Source organism: Nuphar pumila, chromosome 9, assembly GCF_984573655.1.
Source record: "Nuphar pumila chromosome 9, dmNupPumi1.hap1.1, whole genome shotgun sequence".
Classification (NCBI taxonomy): Eukaryota; Viridiplantae; Streptophyta; class Magnoliopsida; order Nymphaeales; family Nymphaeaceae; genus Nuphar; species Nuphar pumila.
The window spans coordinates 114,106,425-114,126,631 of record NC_143257.1 but is presented as its reverse complement, the minus strand read 5'-3'; the positions used below and the strand labels follow the sequence as shown (position 1 = coordinate 114,126,631).

Sequence of the window (20,207 nt, the reverse complement as noted above, 5' to 3'; positions counted from 1 at the left end):
AACCGATAAATTCTCTTTTTTTAAGAGCTGAAACTCTCTTTTTAAATGAAGAATCCTAGCTTCAGAAATCTGTGAATAGGTCTGCGCTAGTATCTCCCATAGTTCTTTAGCTGAACATTCATCTGAAATGGCCACTAATACCTCTTGAGAAAGTGTAGAGGTAATGTAAGCCATAACCGCCTGATCTTTTCTTTTTCATGCTATAAATTCTGGATTGCGAACTAGTTTATTAGAAACCTCCCCTTTATCATCTTGCTCTTCCTGCAGGAGGAACTCGGAAGTGGCATGAATCGTTCTATCGAGGTGACCAGAGAGGTCCAAACTACGAATAAAAGGCAAAATTTGCCTCTTCTAGGTCAAGAAATTAGAGGTATTCAATTTCTCAGATATGAGTTGACCAAGAAAACTGGACGGAAGTGATGGGGAATCCATGGAAAAAAAAAATAAATGAACGAGTTGACTAAAGAGAAGAAGGAGAAAATACGAGTTGATGAAAAGGAAAGAATGGATTAAGAGATAAAGAGAAAAAACTTTGGTTCAATTCCTCAACAATTCATTGACCCAACAACACAAGTATGTCCGTCCACTTTTTTTTTTTTGGAACAGTCGTGCTGTAGTTCTTCAGACAGACTTGGCAGAAGTCGTGATGTTGGAAGTTTGAAAGTCTTAGAAATGGAACGATTGCAAGTTGAATATAAAAAAAATCAACTCGCGATGTAGGTAAGAAAAAGAACAAGTATGGTTTAATCTGAAAAAGAACTGATGTAAAACGAGAGCAGAAGAGGGTAGAAGAATAATCAGAATTTAGAAAACTGATCGGATATGATCAGATTCAATTTTGACGTTGGAAAGAGGGGAAAATCGATTTGCCACTAGCAGATCTGATTCAATCTGCCTTCAGACGATAAGATCTGATCAGAATGATCAGATCCGACGAAGAGAAGAGATTTGGGTGGCAATCCAGATTAAAAAAAAATAAGATCAAATAACAGGGCCTGTGTCGATATCGGAAAAGGGAAAAACCTTTTGAAGAAAAAAAAAGAACAAATCTGATCAGACACGATCAGATTCAGATTGACGTTGAGAGAGAAAGAATGGCTGAAAGGAAAATGACCCAATACGATCAAATCAAATTTTTTTTTTGAGAAATGAAAAAAAAGGAATCTGATTTAAAACAAGAGAGAAAAGGGAGGAAACCGACCTGATCGTTAGGCTTCAACCTGCTCTGATACCATCTAAAAAATCACACACCTGTAATCTGCGTCTTCTGTATCATTGCTGGAAGGAAGAGAAGAGAGGAGGTAGCCACGCGAAGCACGATTCTTAATAAATAAGAATCGTGCCTTATTCCTTGATATATATATAATACATTGATCGGATCAGGTCTGAGGGTCCAAATCTAGACTCGTATGTACATATACACTCTTAACAGTACGTTCGTGAAAGGTCCGGTTGCTGGCAATGTAGATAGAACTTTTGTTGTCACAACACATTCGTGATGCTCCTTTAATCTAGACACCCATATCAGCTAGCAATCTTCTTAGTCAGACTACCTCCATAGTGGTTGTACAATGACTCGGTATTCTGCTCCAGTTGAAGAAAGAGAGAGACCTTTTGCTGCTTCTTACATTACCGTGAGATCAACAATTCACCTAAGAAAACACAAAAACCCGTGGTTGAGTGTTGATTATTGGGATCACCTCCCCAATCAGTATAAGCAGTTATATCTAAAGATGAAGTAGATAAGAAAAGGCATCAATAAATGAAGGTTTTAATATATCTAATAATACACAAAACTGCTCCCATATGAACAGAAGTGAGAGTATGCTGAAACTGACTGACTGTGTGAACTGCATGCACTATATCAGGTCTCGTTTAAGTTGCCTGTACGGTGTCAAATTTTTAAGTGGTTCTCCATCATCAATTCTCATCTTAGTATTGACAACTTCAAGAGTGTCAGCCTTCTTATCATCTCAGATTCCAGACCTAGCAACAATATCTAGTGCAAATTTAGATTAAGTCAATAGATAACCTCTAAAAGAATAAGCAATTTCAAGGTCAATAAATTATTTTAGAAAAACCCAAATCAGTTATTTCAAAATGTGTTTTGAGAAGTTTTTTAATGTGTTTAGCTCCCTGTTTGTCTCCTTCGGTGATGATCATGTCGTCCACATAGAGGAGAAGAATAATAATACTTGCATCAGAAATCTTAACAAAGCTATGCCAGTCAGTCAAGATTGAAATCCAATATCAAGCATAACTTGATTAAACCGATCATACCAAGCTTTCGGTGTTTGTTTAAGACTATAAAAAGCTTTATCCAAACGATGAGCTTTTCCTCTAGGAATGATTATACCAGGTGGTGTTTTCATATAAATTAGTTCAACCAAATTTCCATTAAGAAATGCATTCTTGACGCCTATCTGATATATAGGTTATCTTCTCATAGAGGCTATGGCAACTAAGGTCCTAACTGTGATCATCCCAATAATTGGGGCAAAAGTTTCTTTGTAATCTATGTCATATTCTTAGGAATATCCTTTGACAACTAATCTTGCTTTGTATCTTTCAAGAGTTTACCTTATACAACCATCTACAACTTATAGGTTTCTTTTCTGAAGAAATGTCTTGAATAATCCAAGTATTTGTTCTTTCTAGCGTCTTGCTCTACCCTCATGATTTCTACCCATTCAGAGTGTTCTTTTGCTTGAATAGGTCGTAGGTTCTATATAGGAATGTATTAATGCAATGTAGGCTTTGTATTTAGTTGAAAATGAGTCATAAGACACAAATTTTCAAGAGGTTTTAAGACTCTAGATGACCTTCTAATTTGTATTTGTATTTGGTTTTCACTATCATATTGTTCAAGTGCATATGGACGTTTAGAATCACTACACCTTATTATATACAATTTTGATCTTTACAAGATTGCTCTTCTCCAATCTCATTATCACGAGACTATTCTTTACTCACTATATGTAATATCGTGTGTTTTTTCATGCTTTATAACTTTGAAAATTATGAAAATTTTGGCTAAGTATTTAATGAAAATGATAAAAATCGTGGAAAATACCTTTAAATACAGGTGACGTTAGCTGGGTCTGGGCGTGGCCCAGACTCCACTGACAAGACCTGTTCGAGCCAATTATTATTTGAGAAAAATTTGTTTTTAACCTTTAAAATCAAGCAAAATTCGGAGGTGAAAATCAAGTATATTGTTAGATGCGTCTCGTAATTCTGAGAACGTTGGTGCTTTGTTTTTTTGAAATCGGGTTACGGTTAGCCCGATAATCGCGTTTTTCAAAAATGACCCGCCTCTATTTTTACCTTTTTCTGGATTGGATCGAACTAGATCCACTCCATTTGATCCAAGTATTTTTACCTTGTTCCTCGATCGATAGCAAGGATCCTTACCTTCCATCGGAACATTAGGAATCCTCACTTAATGCCGGGACACCAATGAAAATCCTCAACCATTGACGTCACTTTCTTGATATACCAATAATTACAACTAAATCAACACCACTCTCCAGGCAAAGTGGCTGAAATATCACTAAAACCGTGGCCGGGAGGTGAACCACCACATCGGGTTCAGGAGCACAATCACATACAGGGTTTTAGTATCCTCACGGTCTTCCATGACCGCTATACAAGATTCTCACACTATGAAAGAGACATCAATGAAGATATTAATTACACTATTTAGTCTCTTTTACCTTTTAAACAATTTCAAGTTCTTTACACAAGAACCATTTTGCAAATCCACATGCAAAACTCATCTTGGGCTCTGGCCTGCCACATTTTTAACTGAGCAATTAATTTTGGAGAAACCAATAATTTTCACAAATAAGTTTTGCAATGCATAAATTAAAATCAACAACATTGGATCTACACATGCTCCTGACTCACATGGCTTTCAATGGTTTACATCTGACCGCAAAATCATCTCAAAATGATTTATGCATCTTTTGTAAAATTTTAGTGAAGATGCAACATACCTTGTTTCAAAACATGTCCACAATGCACATTCAATCACACAACATAAATGCGTATAAAACCAACATGCGAACATATGCTTGCAATATATATTATAATGATCCATTTCATGCATAAATACCTAAACATGCACATAATTATATTTATGCAAACATCAAAATAACTTCAGAATTTTCTTGCAACATGGTATTTGAATGCATAAACATGCACAATCAAATCCAAAACATATATTATACCCTGCAGCCCACATGAATGCAGGTCTGAACATAACAACACTGTTCAGAAACAACAACCAACATAATGCAAACCCAACATTCTGCCAATCTGATTAGATTGCAACTACCCAACATAATCAACAGTCTGGTCAGATTGCACCTGTTCAGACCATGACTAATCTATTCAGGTTTCACAGGCCAAATCATAGATAAACCATGATCAAATGTTGGCGAATCTGTTCCAGATTGCACATGAGCAACAAGTGGTAAATCTGGTCGGGATTTCGACTACGTTGTGCACCATTTGGCAGGTCTGATTTCACTGCATAATTAAGCCCAACGACATGATGTCAACAACATGTCTTTGCTGCACTAAAGTGAGCAACAACATGCTGTCAACAGCATGTCTTCGGAGGACCTTGTTTCCTTTCAGTTGGGACTCCCCAACGGTCATAAATATGACCGTTGGAAGCTCCCAACGACTCTATTTGGGAGCTCCCAATGGCCTCCCTCTCTCTTGTTTTTCATGTATAAATACGGGTGTATCCCCCCCTATTCATTAATGCTTGATGCTCAATCATATGTTCAATAATATCATATTTTTTACTTGTTTTGTGTTGCCATTATTGGCTCTTGTATTGTCCCATTGTGGACTTGTGCTTGTGCACTTTGTGATTGTGTTGTTGTAAGCCCTTAAGAGGCATTTGTTTACATTTTTCGCATACTTCATTACATTCTTAAGTTGTGACCTTTTTGTGTTATTTTTTTTAGAATCTAAATGGCATCATTATATTAATTTTCTCACATCCTTCTCTAAGGACTATGGAATTGTTTTGCTTTTGAAAGGTGATATTAAGTGGTATGATAAGTATATTTTAGTCTGCTTTATACACTAGGCTATATGTGTCCACTTGTGGCGTCATTGGAGGTAATTTGGTCTTTTATTGCATTATATTTATATTGAGGTGATTGGAGATATTTTTATTGATTCATGGGCTTCTTGTATTCTTGCAATGGTTATTTATTTTTCTTTTGATGAGCACTGATGAATCTGGACAATAACTAAGTTTGCATGATATTTAAGGGATGCTTGTAAACTTGCTGTTCTGCACCTCAACCGAATGATTCCTCCATATGGCTTTTTTGTTATTTTGGTCAAACAGACAAGCAGCTGCCTTGTTGTTCTTAGTTCTTACCATAGTATTAATTTCTTTTTTCTTGTCACAAAATAATTACTTATATATTTCTAGGTTTTCTTTTTTTTTTTTTATAATTATATTATACTCTTGACCAATGTTTCTATTGGAAAAACAGGCGTTTACTAGTGCATTTAAAGGTTGCAAAGCAAACTCAGAACTGAAATTGGCTTGCTTGTCATCAATGAAACGAATGCTTGTAAGCTTGTCATTTGCACACATTTTATCTAATTTATCTGTCTATGTATATTCCCCAAGGGTCATCTTATGATGGAAGATTTTATTTTTATACTCTTTTTCCCAAATGTTATCCTTCTTTCAGAGTACATGCTGGGATGGAACACTTCTAACCACTTCAATCAACAGAGATAGGGAGGTGAGATGCATATACTGCTAAAGTTATTGGTTAAGTTAGCGCACTAACATCCCATAGAAACAGTGGGATCTGCCAAATTACCTTTAATGATATAGGTGACTATGATTTATTCTATTTTATCTGGGTCACTGGTTCTTGCATTCACAATTAATCAGGTTATTTTCAATTCCAGCTTGTAATGTTTTTACCTTTGTATGGACGTGGGGATCCTGAGTGTACATCCATGTGCATAGCATGTGCTTTTCATGCTTGTGAACATGATCACAAGTGCTTGCTTCAAGTCAATAAACAGATATTTTCAAATCTTTCTCCTCTTTCTCTATGAAAACAAGGTTGCACGATTGTCATGTCGGGTACTTGGCACTGCAACTTACATCCTTTAAAGTAGAGCCCTTACTCTGGTCCATTGATCTTATTATATTTATGTTTCTGTTTGAAGGAGGATGGGCAAGATAGGGTTTCCACTGATTCAACAAGGAAAGTTCTTAACATATGGATTCATGCACTGCCAAAGTTATTGGTTGAGTTAGGACATGAACACCCTTCTTCTTCAGAGGTATGTGTGTTTGAAATAAAAGTACAATTAAGTTTGGTTCACTTCATTTCTTATTCCTTTGGAAATGTATGGTGAAAAGCATACAGTAGCTTTGTTGTACGCCATAAGTTTTGATATTTTGTGATCCATCTGTTAAATTCAGTGAGTACTTGTTTTGTAATATGAAGAAACAGATGCATTGTGGTTGATTACTGTAACGTCTTAATTGCATGCAGAAATTGAATTGAGAGAACCTTTTCATAATTATTGTACATTATTTATTCTTTCTTCTGTTTTCTATGTGAAATTTAAAGAAATCTTTCAGGAGGTCAGCTGTACATTTGGGAGTTGGTTAAAATACAATTCATCATTGCCGCTGCTATCATGATTTCATAAGCATTCACATACTTGGGGATTTTGGTGAAATTATGAATCACTTGAGTGTGTTTCAAAATAGATAAAAGCCTTAAAGGCTGATCCTAATCTTTGTGACACAAATAACATATGTTTGCTAGTAAGAAACCTCTACTCTTAAGATTGATCTGAATAGAAACTCTATTAGTTGCTAAGGTCAAGAAAACAATGATGCTCTCTGTGATGCACTTTGATTTGGACTACGACCCCATATAGCCTTCTTTGGGCGTGGAGTTGTGGCTAGAAAAAGGAAATTATAACAAGATCTCACAGAAAATACTTCCAATCAACTGCATTTACAACAAATGTTTTCCTCCGAATGATGAATTTGCACTTCAGCCAGCATGTGATCATCTTTTTACATAACACTGAGGATGCAAGCAGTAAAGAAAAATCAAGAACAAATGAGATTATTTCTCTTTGTTCTTAATTCATGAGAAGGGCTTTGCAAATGAGATTATTTACTCAAATAGCTGTAAAAAACAGTTAAGAACAAAGATAAAGAAAATAAGAATATAACATGAGAGAGTTTGGGGTTTCTAACACCTACTGGTCCTTCCTGCTTGCTACGGTGTCGGAGTTCAAACTTTGCTTGCAAGAAACATTCAATATGATGTGTAATAAAATATGAATAATGAGAATATGGAGGGGGAAAAGAAGAATGGCCCATGGCTAAGCGAAAGAATGCTAATCATTTTGCAGTATGGATGTTGCACACCTAATATTTGGGACTTGACTACATTTAGAACAAATTTCTATTCTGCCCCTGATGCAATATGTAAGTTACAATTAACATAGCTCTATATAGGCTGATATACCAAATTTTAAGTAAAAATGCAACTACAAAAGTATCATTGGATCTATCTCACACTTACATCTAATCTAATTCTGCTTGGCCTGCTTGTTGGTGATTGTTTGTCATCACTGCTCATTCTGGTGTAATTTCTCTTAACTAATTGGTTTTGTTCACTTAGCTTAAAAGCCAAAAGGCAAAAATTGATTGAATTTCCAACTAACAACTTTCCCATGTCCCTTAATTTTCTAAATCCTAAATGGTACCTAGGCTTCATGTGACTTATGGTCTTTTATGAAATTTGGTGTACCAGAAAAGAGAAAAGATTTTGTGCTTAGTAGCCGTGCCCTATGTAGTCAAAAGGGCTATGTGGTGCCTAGTTGGTAGACCCCTAAAAAGACTAGTCGAGGACTAGGCGGACTAGTTGGTACCCTAATTAAAACATAAAAAAATACACAAAATATGCATAAAAATATGTTTAATTCTTTAACTAATAAGATGTTTTCATTACACAAGTACAAAATTACACATGCTTTCACAAAATATATTAATATACATAACCATAATGTGTATATATATATATATAATTGTACACACACAAATATTATATATATATATATATATATATATATATATTCAGTTATTCATAACATATTCAGTATAATCAACATAATATGCTTTCAACCTTTCACGGAAGCACAATAACACTTGCATGTAAATAACATATTACATAATTCATAATACTAAACATGCTTTCAGGCTTTTATAGAAAATTTCATCAGGAACAAAGTAACACACATATAAAAAACATAATCAATTAAAATTAACTGTGCATGCTTTCAATGTTTCACAAAAAAATTCCCAAAAGCAAAGTAGCACACACACACACACACATATATATAAAATAATAATAATAACTAAACATGTTTTCATGATTTCACATAAAAAATCACACAAACACATGCACATATATATATAATTATATATATATATACAAAAAATAACAAAATATATATAAGAATAATAAATGACTAAACTATCCTCGTGCCTAGGCGGAGACAGCTTAGTCATCGACTAGAAACCTTAGTAAGTGCCTAGTTGGCAAAATTGGTACCTTTTAAGGTATCCATCTCGGAATTGCAAAGCCTAGGCGTTTTACTTACACCTAGACCGACTAGGTGGATTAGTCGGTTTCTAATCGGGGCTTTTGACTACATAGGCCGTGCCTCATAAAAAATCTATTTACTGGTTGCATGGACAACTCAGAGGTAGTGAAGAATTCAAAATCCTGCTGCATTGACAATTATAAATCATGAACTTTATCAGACTTATATCCCCAGCAAGTATAGTGCATTCTTTTGCCTCATGTTTCTAAGAGGAAAGAAATGAAAGTGCAAGCCCTGATCTTGGTACCTCATTTTGTATGTTGATATTCTTGTTTTGAATCTTCATATCTTCCTTGCAGGTTGTTCTTCGCTTTTATCTTCATATATTACAATGCGAATGTGTGAATGCTATGGATTATTCATCTTGTTTCTCTGGAGGAGCTCTAGAATCATTTTTTAGTTGCGATCAAGCTGAAAATAAAGAGCATGGTAATCTTTTGGTCATTTCTCCTTTACTTCATCCTTTATTATTATTATTATTATTAATTTCATCAAGATGTACTCATATGGATTCTGACTTGATTAATCTTGTGATTATAACAGGAGGTCCGTTTATGAAACTTCCTGAGGTTTCCCAGGTGGTCGCAGTTTGTTGCTTGTATTATTTGCCAAGATTGTCTAAATCATTGCTAGAATCTCTGGCTCGTTGTTGTCTGTGTAAGTCAAGTAGGCTGTTAGTTGTGTCCATTATTTTTTTGCACCTTTATGTCATGATAAGTGTTAAGATGATTCTACTTGGCAGGATGTTCATGTAATTCTGCACTGTCATTAAATTTTGCATTGCTTATGTATTTTATTATGAAAACACTTTTTTGATATCTTGGGATTCCCTAAAGTTCATGAGTTAGTCTATATTGGTTCTAAAGGAATTGATGTCTATGCATATGGTTGAGGCATCTCCAGCATGATACCCTTTTTGACTCCTTAGTTTCCCCTTTGATCTATTTCTGTCAGCCTGAGTGAATGCTTTGTGTAGGATTTCTGGTCAGTTCTTTCCTCAGCTTTTGTGAGTACCTTGTTCTATGATGGCAATTCATTCCTTCAAATGGACAATTCAAGTCATTCTCTTACGCTTCTATGTCTTTTTATTAATTCCAGTTGGTGAACTTTTACCTTCCAATAGATTATCCTTTTGTTTGATTAAATCCTCTATTTAAAAACCTCATATCACGTTTTTTGCTTCTTTTAAATTTGACATAGGCTACTTTAAGAACTAATATTCTTTTGGTCAGATAAGCTTTCTATACAATAATGGATATGCAACAAGTGTCAGGTATCCTCTTGCGGTCCTATTGCAACAAAATGATCCACTCTTTAACCACAAAAGCCTCATTTTATTTTTTGGTTCATTTCTTCTTTGTCATGCTGGTGAATATGAGAAAAGTTGAATGCTTAGGGAATCCTTTATTTTTGTGTATTCCATGCACTGTCACCGATATTGGCGATATTTTGAAAATATCACAAGAAATACCAATATTTTAAGGTAGCCGATATTAAAGGTAATATCTCGCTATATTTTCAAATTATTGCGATAATGTCACTGTATTTTTGGGAAAAACCCTTTTTTATTTATTTTAAGTTTGCATTTCCTATTTTTTTGTTTCTTTTATATTTTAAAACCTTTAAAACACGTTTCTTTATATTTTTGGAAGAAAAATAATGCAAAACTTATTATTTTCTTATCTTTTTTGTTGTTAGTTATATTTTTTTCAATTTTTTAAACTCCTGAGATATTCCCAAAATTTATCAACTTTTGAAAATCTCTCCGAGAAATACCCTTGCAGAGAAATTACCTTTAACGATACAGGTGACTATGATTCCATGTAATTGTAATACAAAGTGAATGAAATTAGTCATTAAGCAAAAGATTCTCAAGTCAAGGATGAATAATTGTGTGTGGGTATGACATGATATAAACAAATGTATGCTTAAGCATCAAGTCAAAACAGTTGAAGGATAAATGTCACATGTGACTCTTAACATCCACTCAAACTCATGTTGATGCTGCTAAGTGTTTTCTAAAGATAAAGTGAAAACTGGGAGGCTGCAGGCATTTCGGTAATATAGCTAGATAAATTTCTGAACAGATAAAATGTAGTTAAAGAAATCCATCCAAAACCTACTCATGCACATGGTACTATATTTTTATATGCTTGGTTTGCAGGTCAGAGTTGTGACCACTGGCAATTGAAATGGCACTATTGGTATCACATGCCCCATGTAGTTAGGATGATTTGGTGATGATGATGATGGTATCACATGGCCAGTTAGTGGCCAAACATACACACATTGGTTGCTGCCTTGGCAAGGCCCTGAACAGAATCATCCAAATCAGGGTTTCTTGCATCTAGATAAGATGAGAGAATATCAATCTATCACATCTCATAAATGGTGGAGGTTGAGAGAAAAATTACTCAAGAGATGTTTTTCCTAGCATACTATTGACATTAATATGAAGATATATGCATGAACAACCTGAAGGGCATTTTCTTCATTTTCCACACCCATATGATGCATGGCCATCTTGGTCAATTTACAGGGCGTTGTATTTTTTCACACCAGAGTTGCAATTTTATCTTTTATTCCTTGACTGTTATTCGCTGTAACTTATGACCCAAGTTATTTTGTACTTATTGTTGTATGATTAAGCATAAGTTGTTACATAGGGTAATATTATATTGAGCAAAAGTTGAGTTAATGTTGTATGGAGAAATGTAAGCTAACTTGTAAGCCAAGTAAAAGTCTCATCTATAAATAAGACCGAGGCACTCTCTTGGGTACTATCTTTTGTCTCTCTTTTTGTAGCCTTTGACATGTTCTCTTCAGTCTCTTCTGTCCTTTTCTCCCTTCTCTGACATATTCTGTTGCTATGTCACATGGAGACTGCTGCAGGGATTGGGCATGATTTGGATACACTTGGTATGACATGACAGTTCAAAAACATTAGGACACTAAATCAGTAAAACTTGAATATCATCTCGAAGTGCAAACTCGTAAAAGAACAATGCTGAATCACTCTAACTAAGAACATAAAATGATGAACTAAGTTGAAATTGAAATGTAATGTAAATTATGACAAATTTTATAAGAAGAAGAATGCAAGTAAATACAAAATAAGTTATACAAATCATAAAATGAAATATACAAAAGCTAATGGCACAATGTTGACTGTGTCTGACACTGGTTTGATTATGTCTGTCTTTGTGTCATGTAGACATGAGATAAGCATGCTAAGTGTTTGTGTGACATATAACACCTTTGGTGTTTCTTAGAGCAAGGTGATTATGCAAGATGTTATGTCGGTGATAGTTGTATTCCCCACATGGTGTGAGTAGAATCCATCAAAGAGAGCCTCAAAAGCATGCATCTGGAATTCAATTGCTGAGGAATGTTACCACTTTCTTATCTGGAGACAGTTCTGTAAATTTTTCTTCTTTGTCAACTGTGTTTTGAAGGAACTGAATACCAGCAAACTGACCGCAATAATTTTCCTAAACTTAGATATGCATTTCCAACTGTCCTGAATGAATATGCGTGATTCAAGTCCTGCACACTTATTTTCCACTTTTGCTTGGAAGGAAATTTTGCTGCAGTATATAACATGACATCCCGGATGGGTGTTTTCATTGTTCTCTGTCATTGCAGTTGTTTACTGTGCATTCATCTGTAGTTTTGTTGTAGCAAATATTTATGTTTTCTATTTTTTTTTAAAGAACCGTGGTGATAAAGATAAGGAATCTGCATTATACTCCTCACATTTGTATAATTTATAGATGAGTTTTCCATTGCATTGTGGAAAAGACATGTACACTTATTTCTTTAGCTTCTTTGTACTGGAGGATTTTGGTATAGGGATGGTGAAGTCTCCCACTTTCTTCTCTTTACATACTTTTTAGTGTGCTCCATGTCAAACATGCACCCGTATTTCTTTTCACAAAAAATGGATTTATGCGATGCACGTTTCACTTGTTGAATTGATGTTTTCAACTTTGTCAGCTATGAAATCTATAAATTTAATAGTCTACCCTTGGATAAGTAATTTAGCTAATGATACTTGATTCTTGTCTATTGACATTACAGGCCATGATTTGGAATCAGCTTTAGTATTAAAGATCATTGATGCTGTACACTCGTCATATAAAGCTGGACATGTTAGTATAGAAGACCAGATTAGTTTCTTGATGTCGATAATATTACACTTCAAAGTAATATCTGGTAAGTACTGCTGCTTCACTATTTTTCAGAATTCTTATTCAAATGAAGTTCTAATACTTTGTCCTTTGATGCTCAGTACCCTCTCTTTTGTTTCAAAATTGTGATGACATTAGATAAGTTTGTAATTATATGTGTGCATGTATGTGATTTATTATAATTGTGTAGAATGAAAGACTTGTAAGAGTATATTATGTAACCGAGGGTACTTCTGGTATTATACTAGAACCCTAACCACCCTAACTATTTATAAATAGTAGAAGGATCTCAAGTCTAAGATGTTTGCCCTTCCCTAAAGAGCCGTCTTCAAACTTAGGGTTTCCAAGCACATGCATCCCATTTCTCAATTTGTTACGGAGGCGAGACTTGGTAATCATATGAGACAGTTTGTTTATGCATTATTGGTTGTACCCGTTCCTCTTACCCATCAACAGGCCCTATTAGATATCAAGTGGAAGCAAGCGATGCAGGAGGAAATGGATGCATTCTCCAGGCACACGTGGGATTTGGTTGATCCTCCTATAGATGCAGATGTCATTGGTTGCAAGTGGGTGTATACTATTAAATACAAGTCCGATGGCTCAGTTGAAAGGTTCAAAGCCAAACTTGTGGCTAAAGGCTACACACAAACATATGGTGTTGATTTCTTTGAGACATTTTCTCTAGTTGCACGCCTTGGGACTATACAACTTGTTATATCTGTTGCAGTGCATTATGGGTGGCCTCTATTTCAACTTGATGTGAAGAATGCTTTCCTATATGGGGATCTATCTGAGACTGTCTACATGCCTCAACCCCCAGGGTTTGAGGTTCAGGGGGAGTGTAGCAAGGCGTGTAAACTCAACAAGGTCATATATGGCCTGAAGCAGAGTCCGCGTGCATGGTTTCAAAAGTTGTATGATGTTATGCCTACATTTGGCTTTAAAAGGTTAGCTTCTGATCATTCACTTTTTATTAAAATGACTAGTTCTGGCATTGTAGTTATGGTGGTGTACGTAGATGATATCATACTCAAAGGGAGTAGTATGAAAGATATCTCTGATACTAAGGCACACCTGCAAAAGCATTTTGTTATAAAAGATCTTGGTCCTCTCAGATACTTCTTAGGCATAAAAGTAGCAAGAAGCAAAGAAGGGCTGGTTCTGTTACAGTGAAAGTATGTACTCTATTTACTAAAAGAAACAGGAATGTTAGAGGCCAAACCAACACATATTCCTATGGATCCTAAAGTTCACTTACATGATGAGAAATCAGACTTAGTGGATACACTGGATAGTAAGAGCTTTCGTTCTCTAGTGAAAAAATTATTGTATGTCATAGTTATGAGACCAGATATTTCCTTGGCGGTGAGCAAAGTAAGTCAATTTATGGATAAGCCTACGAAAATACACTGGCAGGTAGCAATGATGATTCTCATATATTTAAAGTTATCTCCTGGTAAAGGCCTTCTCTTCACGAGAAGCTCTATACTTGATGTTGTTGCCTATTCAGATGCTAACTATGCAGGATCTGTTGATGACAGAAAGTTTACTACTGGGTTTTGTGTTTTTGTGAGAGGTAACTTGGTTTCTTGGAGGAGTAAGAAGCAGACAGCGGTAGCCAGATCTAGTGCTGAATCCGAATATCGAGCTATGGCCTAGATTGCAGCCGAGATGATGTGGGTTTGTTCCTTATTGCATGACCTACAAGTGAAGATTTCATCTCCTATGTCATGATGTGTGACAATAAAGCTGCTACTTATATAGCTAATAATCTTGTTTTTCATGAGAGGACAAAACACATTGAAGTGGATCGTCACTACATACGTGACATGGTACAAAATGGGTATATTACTACAGATCATGTGTTATCTGTAGATCAGGTTGCTGATGTTTTCACCAAGCCTCTCGCAAGCTCTGGATTCAACAAATGCTGCACCAAGCTGAGCATGATTGATATCTATGCTCCAGCTTGAGGGGGAGTGTTAAGAGAATTATTTATTGTTGATGGGTGGTTATGTGCAATTTTCTATTTTGGTTACATATCTTTTATAATTTCTTAAGTATGGGGTCCCCATTTGATGTTTTGGCTAATCCTTATTTAAAGAAGGGTATTAGACCTAATGAGAGTTAACTTTTCTCCCTTCTATCGTTCCTCTCTCTCTCTCTATTCTTCACGCTGCAACAAACAATATATCTCTTGTTGAAAAACTTTTCAAACAAATCCCAGATTATTCTAGGTTAAGGGTTTTTGGGTGCAAATGTTGTCTTTTCTGACAAAAATGCCAAACTGTGTCATCGTGCTATTCTTTGTGCTTTCTTAGGATATGTGAATCACCAAAAAAGCTATAAATGTTTTGATCTTAAAACTAAAAAATTGTATGTGTCAAGAAATGTATCTTTTTTGAAAAAAGAAAGTTTTTTTGAAAGTAAGAATTCTAAGGAAATAGATGAGTATTCTTTTTTATTGTACTTAGTTCCAAAGATTCATGAAGGCGATATTCATGAAAGTCAAGAAGATGAGAATGACATGTTAAGTACTGAATCATTTCGTGATAGTCAAGATTGTATTCATTTCGTGATAAGTACCGAAGAAGTGTTTACTGTGTGGACACTAGTTTGACTGTGTCCATGAAGTGCTGTCCAAGCGTTGTGTCATGTCAACATGGATACACATCTAAGTGAAGTGTGCATGTGACATTGTATCAAAGTCTGCTGGTCAGTTGATCATAGTATTTACCTGAAACTTTGTTTTCTTTTTTCTTGAAAGTTTCTTGCAATAAGATTGGTATGCATGCAGGGTTTGGTGCTTGTAATATGTTTAATGGTCATATGTATGAACTACCTGAATGTTACATAAGTGACACTCAGAATCCATTTACACATGCCTGTCACTTGTTTTGTTTAAGGAATTTCATTTTGTGGCTGCCCCTTTTTTTAGCTGATTATAAGATCATTTCATCATTGATTAGATATTTTAATTTTTTTTGTTGGTAGCAAGAGACTATTCCACTATGGGGATCTGCAAGGAGCGGCCTTCATATTTCAGACACTATAGGGTCATCATACATGCAGTCTGCTCTTGTCTTTCTGAGATGGGTGACAGGGATCTCATTTTCAGGATCCTTCAGCCTGTTATTCTACATGAGCTGGTATTGTTGTCAGTTTTGTATGATTCACAGTGCATTTTTATCTTATTCTAGTTGTGTTTTCCAGTCCTGTTTACATTTCAGATAAATTATTCTGATACTTTGACTCATTGCTTGTGTCATTATCTTGTCAATTGCTGATTTTGTGGTGCCAATTAATGCATTTTCCCAGACATGCAATCTTCCAATAGACAACAGGTGTGCTGTGATAAGGATGATTGTTGTACTGGATCCACAGCTAGAACTTCCTGAAGAGATTGGCAAGTTAGGCCATTGGCTTTCAGAATATTTGATTAATGCTGCTTCTCTGGCCCTGGTTTTTTTCTCAAACTCATCTGTTACCATTAAGTTCATAGTATATGGTTATATGTTGATATTATAGGTATATTTTTAGTATTAAATTTCTGGTGATTGTATCAGTGAAATATTCTTCTTCTTCATTAACAATATCTAGAAACTTCTACCTAAATTTTACTAATCTATGTCAGGGCTCTCAGAAAAATGATTTTGGGGCTGCACAAGCTGATCAGAGAAGAAATGTCACATTTTATATCGTCCCATGCATTTATCTGCTTCATCGAAGTCGTAAACTTTTCTCTGTGGTGTTAGAATCATTGCTCAGACAATATGGTATGCCCGGTATTCACTTCGACCTGTTACAGCCTTTTCTTAACTTCTGGAGTTGCAATTATCTGACACATTGTTTGCAGGCCCAGATTATTCATGTTCTGTTCTGTCAAGCCGGACCCAATGTATTGATTATATTTTCTCATACATGAATGGGTTTCAAAAACTCCGGAGGTATCTTTCATCTTGTGAGGCACCTATCATGGTCATGATGGAGAAATTCAGAAAAGCAAGGGTATGTTTTTTGACTTGAGCGTGTGTTTCTCTCTCTCTCTCTACACACACACACACATATATATATATATATATATATATATATATGAGAAGGGGGATGGTCCTACCAATTTTTTCTTTAGGTCCTGTTAGGACCCTCCATAAATCGTACTTTCAAGTATTTTTTGCTTGATCTGAACCGTTAGATGTGTTTATCATTGTTTACTCAATAAAGAACATGCATTTGATTAATCTTTTTTTTATGTTCAGATGTGTATTTTAAAGAGGTAAAAAAATAATGGTTAATATTATACTAAAATTTGATGATAAAATATTTACATGTTTACATTAAATCAATTTGAAAGAAAGTTTGTTTCTTAGTAAATAAGCAATGATAAACACATCTAATAGTTTAGATCAAGCAAAAAATACTTGAAAGTACGATTTTAGAGGGTTCTAACTGGACCTAATGAAAAGGGGATAGGACCATTGCCCTTTTATATATATATATAATATATATATATATATATATATATATATATATATATATATATATATATATATATATAGTTCAGTACCACCATAATATGTTGAATCATTAGCCTTTGGATTTTCCTTTATCCAACAGCTGTTTCTTGTTATTTCCATAAAGGTGTCCGACGTGGACATCCTTTATGAGAGTAGGAGTCTGCTAATTCTTAGGGGGTGTTTGGTTGCACGGAATGGACTTTATAGGACAGTCCTGTCTGGACACTGCTAGTCAGGCACAGAGTTGTCCTAGACAAGACAACTTGGGTTATACGTCTGTTTTTTCTTTTTTTTTTGTATTTTTTTTCTGGTTTTGTCTCAAGTAGACACCACGAGGGGGCTGGAATACTGCGAGACACCTCAAAAGTATCTTGCTGGACGTGCAATATCGTGTTTCAGATGTCTCACGAGTCCACCCTTTACGTGGGGTGCAGACAGCATCTACCCACGGATGTTGCTTTCCGCACAATCAAACACCGCCTTTAAGTCAGCTCCCACTATGCAATAAACTGTAGTTTTTCAAAACCCTAAAAGTTTTACTTTTTCGCATTTCTTGGGAATGTCCATTCACTTTTAAGAAACCCCTCTCTCAGTAAATATATACACATTGCTAAATGTACATGTACTGGATGAACTCAAAATCTGCTTTGGTAGGTGGGAAGTGTGCTTCCCAGAAACTCGCTTCAGAAGCACGATACTCCTCGCTTCCGAAACTTCATGGGAAATGCACACATACATACATGGAGAATATATGGTTGTCTGGAACCACCATAATCTGATGGTATAAAATATAAATCATTAGCCAATGGATCATCCCTGATCCAACAGCTATTTCTTGTCAGGAAATGCTCCTTTTTATCATGTTAACAGGCTGATTATTTGATTGAGGTATCGGAATTTTTAACTTAGAGTTGATGTGACAACGAGTGCTGTTTTTGTATTGTTATATTTGCTATTCCTAACTGTGACCCGTGGCTCTTCAGTCACTAGAAGATCACTAGGGATATGCATCTTCTTTATTTTCCATTGTATATTTCCCCTGTAGATGTCATGACCTTCTATTCACTTTTGCCTATTGTTCTGTCTGTTGCTATAGGAAGAGCCTATTAAGGAATATAACCTAGACGTTGGAGATGTCGATGGATCAACCATATTCTGCTAAACATGATCATTCTTTTCTTCCATGGTGGAAGTTTTACACAACTAAGATGGTGAAGGGTATAAGCACTTCCTCTGGAACCATAGGTATTCAAAAGAGAGGTCTAAGCATAGGAGCTGAATGGGATCAGCTGCTGCTATCAATCATTTTTGAGCTATTTCCGAACCCTAACATGGATCAACATTTTGCAAGCTGCCTGCAACTAAAGATCATAAGTTGGTGAGCGCTTCTTGGAGTGTACAATTCCCTGATGAGTTAGCTATTATGCTTTTAGGAGTTTAAAATTTTTGAACAGTAGTTTCTTTTTAAGATTGGAAAAAGCAGTAGACATGTCATCCATGTCCTTGATCTCTTCTTTTTTGTTATTATTATAATCACATCCATGTATTTATTATTTTCTTTATGACAAGGAACCCTTGCCGAGAACCGGGTAGCCTGTCACATCCATGTATTTGTTTTTTTCTTTTGCTAATAATTATTATCAGCATACTTTTCTAATTAATTGTTGTGTGATGTTTATGTTCTGTTTTTCCTATAAAAGGTTCTTGTTACTCTGGCAAACAGTGAACTAAGATCTGTGTGTGTGTGCGCGCCTGTGCTGAGAGAACATCAGCAATCATCAGCATGGGAAAATCTTAAAAGGCTTTGGTGTCGTAAAATTGCCCAGGACGGGAGTGTAATGCATATAGTGAAGGGAAGTGAATTAGGCCTAGACTACCTTATGGTTTAGATCAATTTAGTATCCGCTTTAGCATTTTGGTCTGTGGTCCTTGTTGTTGAGCCTTCTATTTTGTCAATAACAGGCTGGGTTTTCGGTTTATTTGGACATGCACTTCTCTAAAAATCGTGAGCTTTTCTTGTTTGACCTCTTCATCATCAATGGACTAACGCTTTGATTCTCTTTAGCAAGCTGTTATAACGTGATTTTTTTTTGTTAAAACTAATTGACAGGTGACAAATTCCATGGCCATGTAATGGTCATTTTCCAATTGTTGCATCTACAGCTCCTTTGAGCTTCACTGGGATTTGGTGGTGGTCACATCTTGCAGGTGGTGCTTTGCTTATTTATCTCTTTACACAACCTATGGTGTCGACAGAAAACCTATTGACAAGAAAAGAAAACGGGTAATGGTTGGCACCCAGTTGATTCCACCCTCAATCAGAGTGGTATGAATTGCTTTGTGGCTTCAGCAGAGATGATATATTAGCCAAAATTCTCCAGGTGTGGGTCTCCCCACTGTCTCAAAAACAGGTTACAAATAAGGGCTTTTTGCCCCTTCAAATGACAAAGGATGGATGCTCCCCATTTGCCAAACTATTTTCTTTGCTTTCTTGTTTGAGATCCTCACCAGATGGAGTTTAGGTTCAGATCAGCCCAAATCTCTTAAATTTGAGTATCCTCTTTATATATGTAGATGGGGTGGGTTAGCGTACTTGGCCCCATCACTGTGCCACGAGGGGGCAGGTCTGGGGCGTGGCTCAGTGATTGGACCGTGCCTTCTGAGATACTCAGTCCAATCATTGTAACACCCCTCTAGGCTTATTTCCATATAATGCGCGTCACAGTTTCTATTCCTTTGAGCGTTAAAAGGATGGGCAACAGTATATCTCGGTTTGGTCCAACAACTGTTGTGGGTTTAGTAGCAAGTT

General features: G+C 35.7%; 1 protein-coding gene across 4 annotated transcripts in view; it reads left to right on the top strand.

Moving 5' to 3' along the window:
- Window positions 1–19,059, top strand: part of LOC149828940 (uncharacterized) — a 73,741-nt gene extending 54,682 nt beyond the window's left edge. For 3 of the 4 annotated variants that reach the window (XM_090017007.1, XM_090017008.1, XM_090017006.1), the window contains exons 12-22: window positions 5,526–5,606; window positions 5,730–5,783; window positions 6,223–6,339; window positions 8,991–9,120; window positions 9,235–9,348; window positions 12,772–12,906; window positions 15,879–16,033; window positions 16,203–16,346; window positions 16,519–16,660; window positions 16,741–16,892; window positions 18,495–19,059. In XM_090017007.1, the coding sequence (XP_089873133.1) occupies window positions 5,526–5,606; window positions 5,730–5,783; window positions 6,223–6,339; window positions 8,991–9,120; window positions 9,235–9,348; window positions 12,772–12,906; window positions 15,879–16,033; window positions 16,203–16,346; window positions 16,519–16,660; window positions 16,741–16,892; window positions 18,495–18,560 (1,290 nt within the window). In that variant the 3' untranslated portion in view covers window positions 18,561–19,059. The remainder of the gene's footprint in view (window positions 1–5,525; window positions 5,607–5,729; window positions 5,784–6,222; window positions 6,340–8,990; window positions 9,121–9,234; window positions 9,349–12,771; window positions 12,907–15,878; window positions 16,034–16,202; window positions 16,347–16,518; window positions 16,661–16,740; window positions 16,893–18,494) is intronic. The other variant, XR_016434092.1, reaches the window with a different exon arrangement.
- Window positions 19,060–20,207: the final 1,148 nt, after the last annotated feature.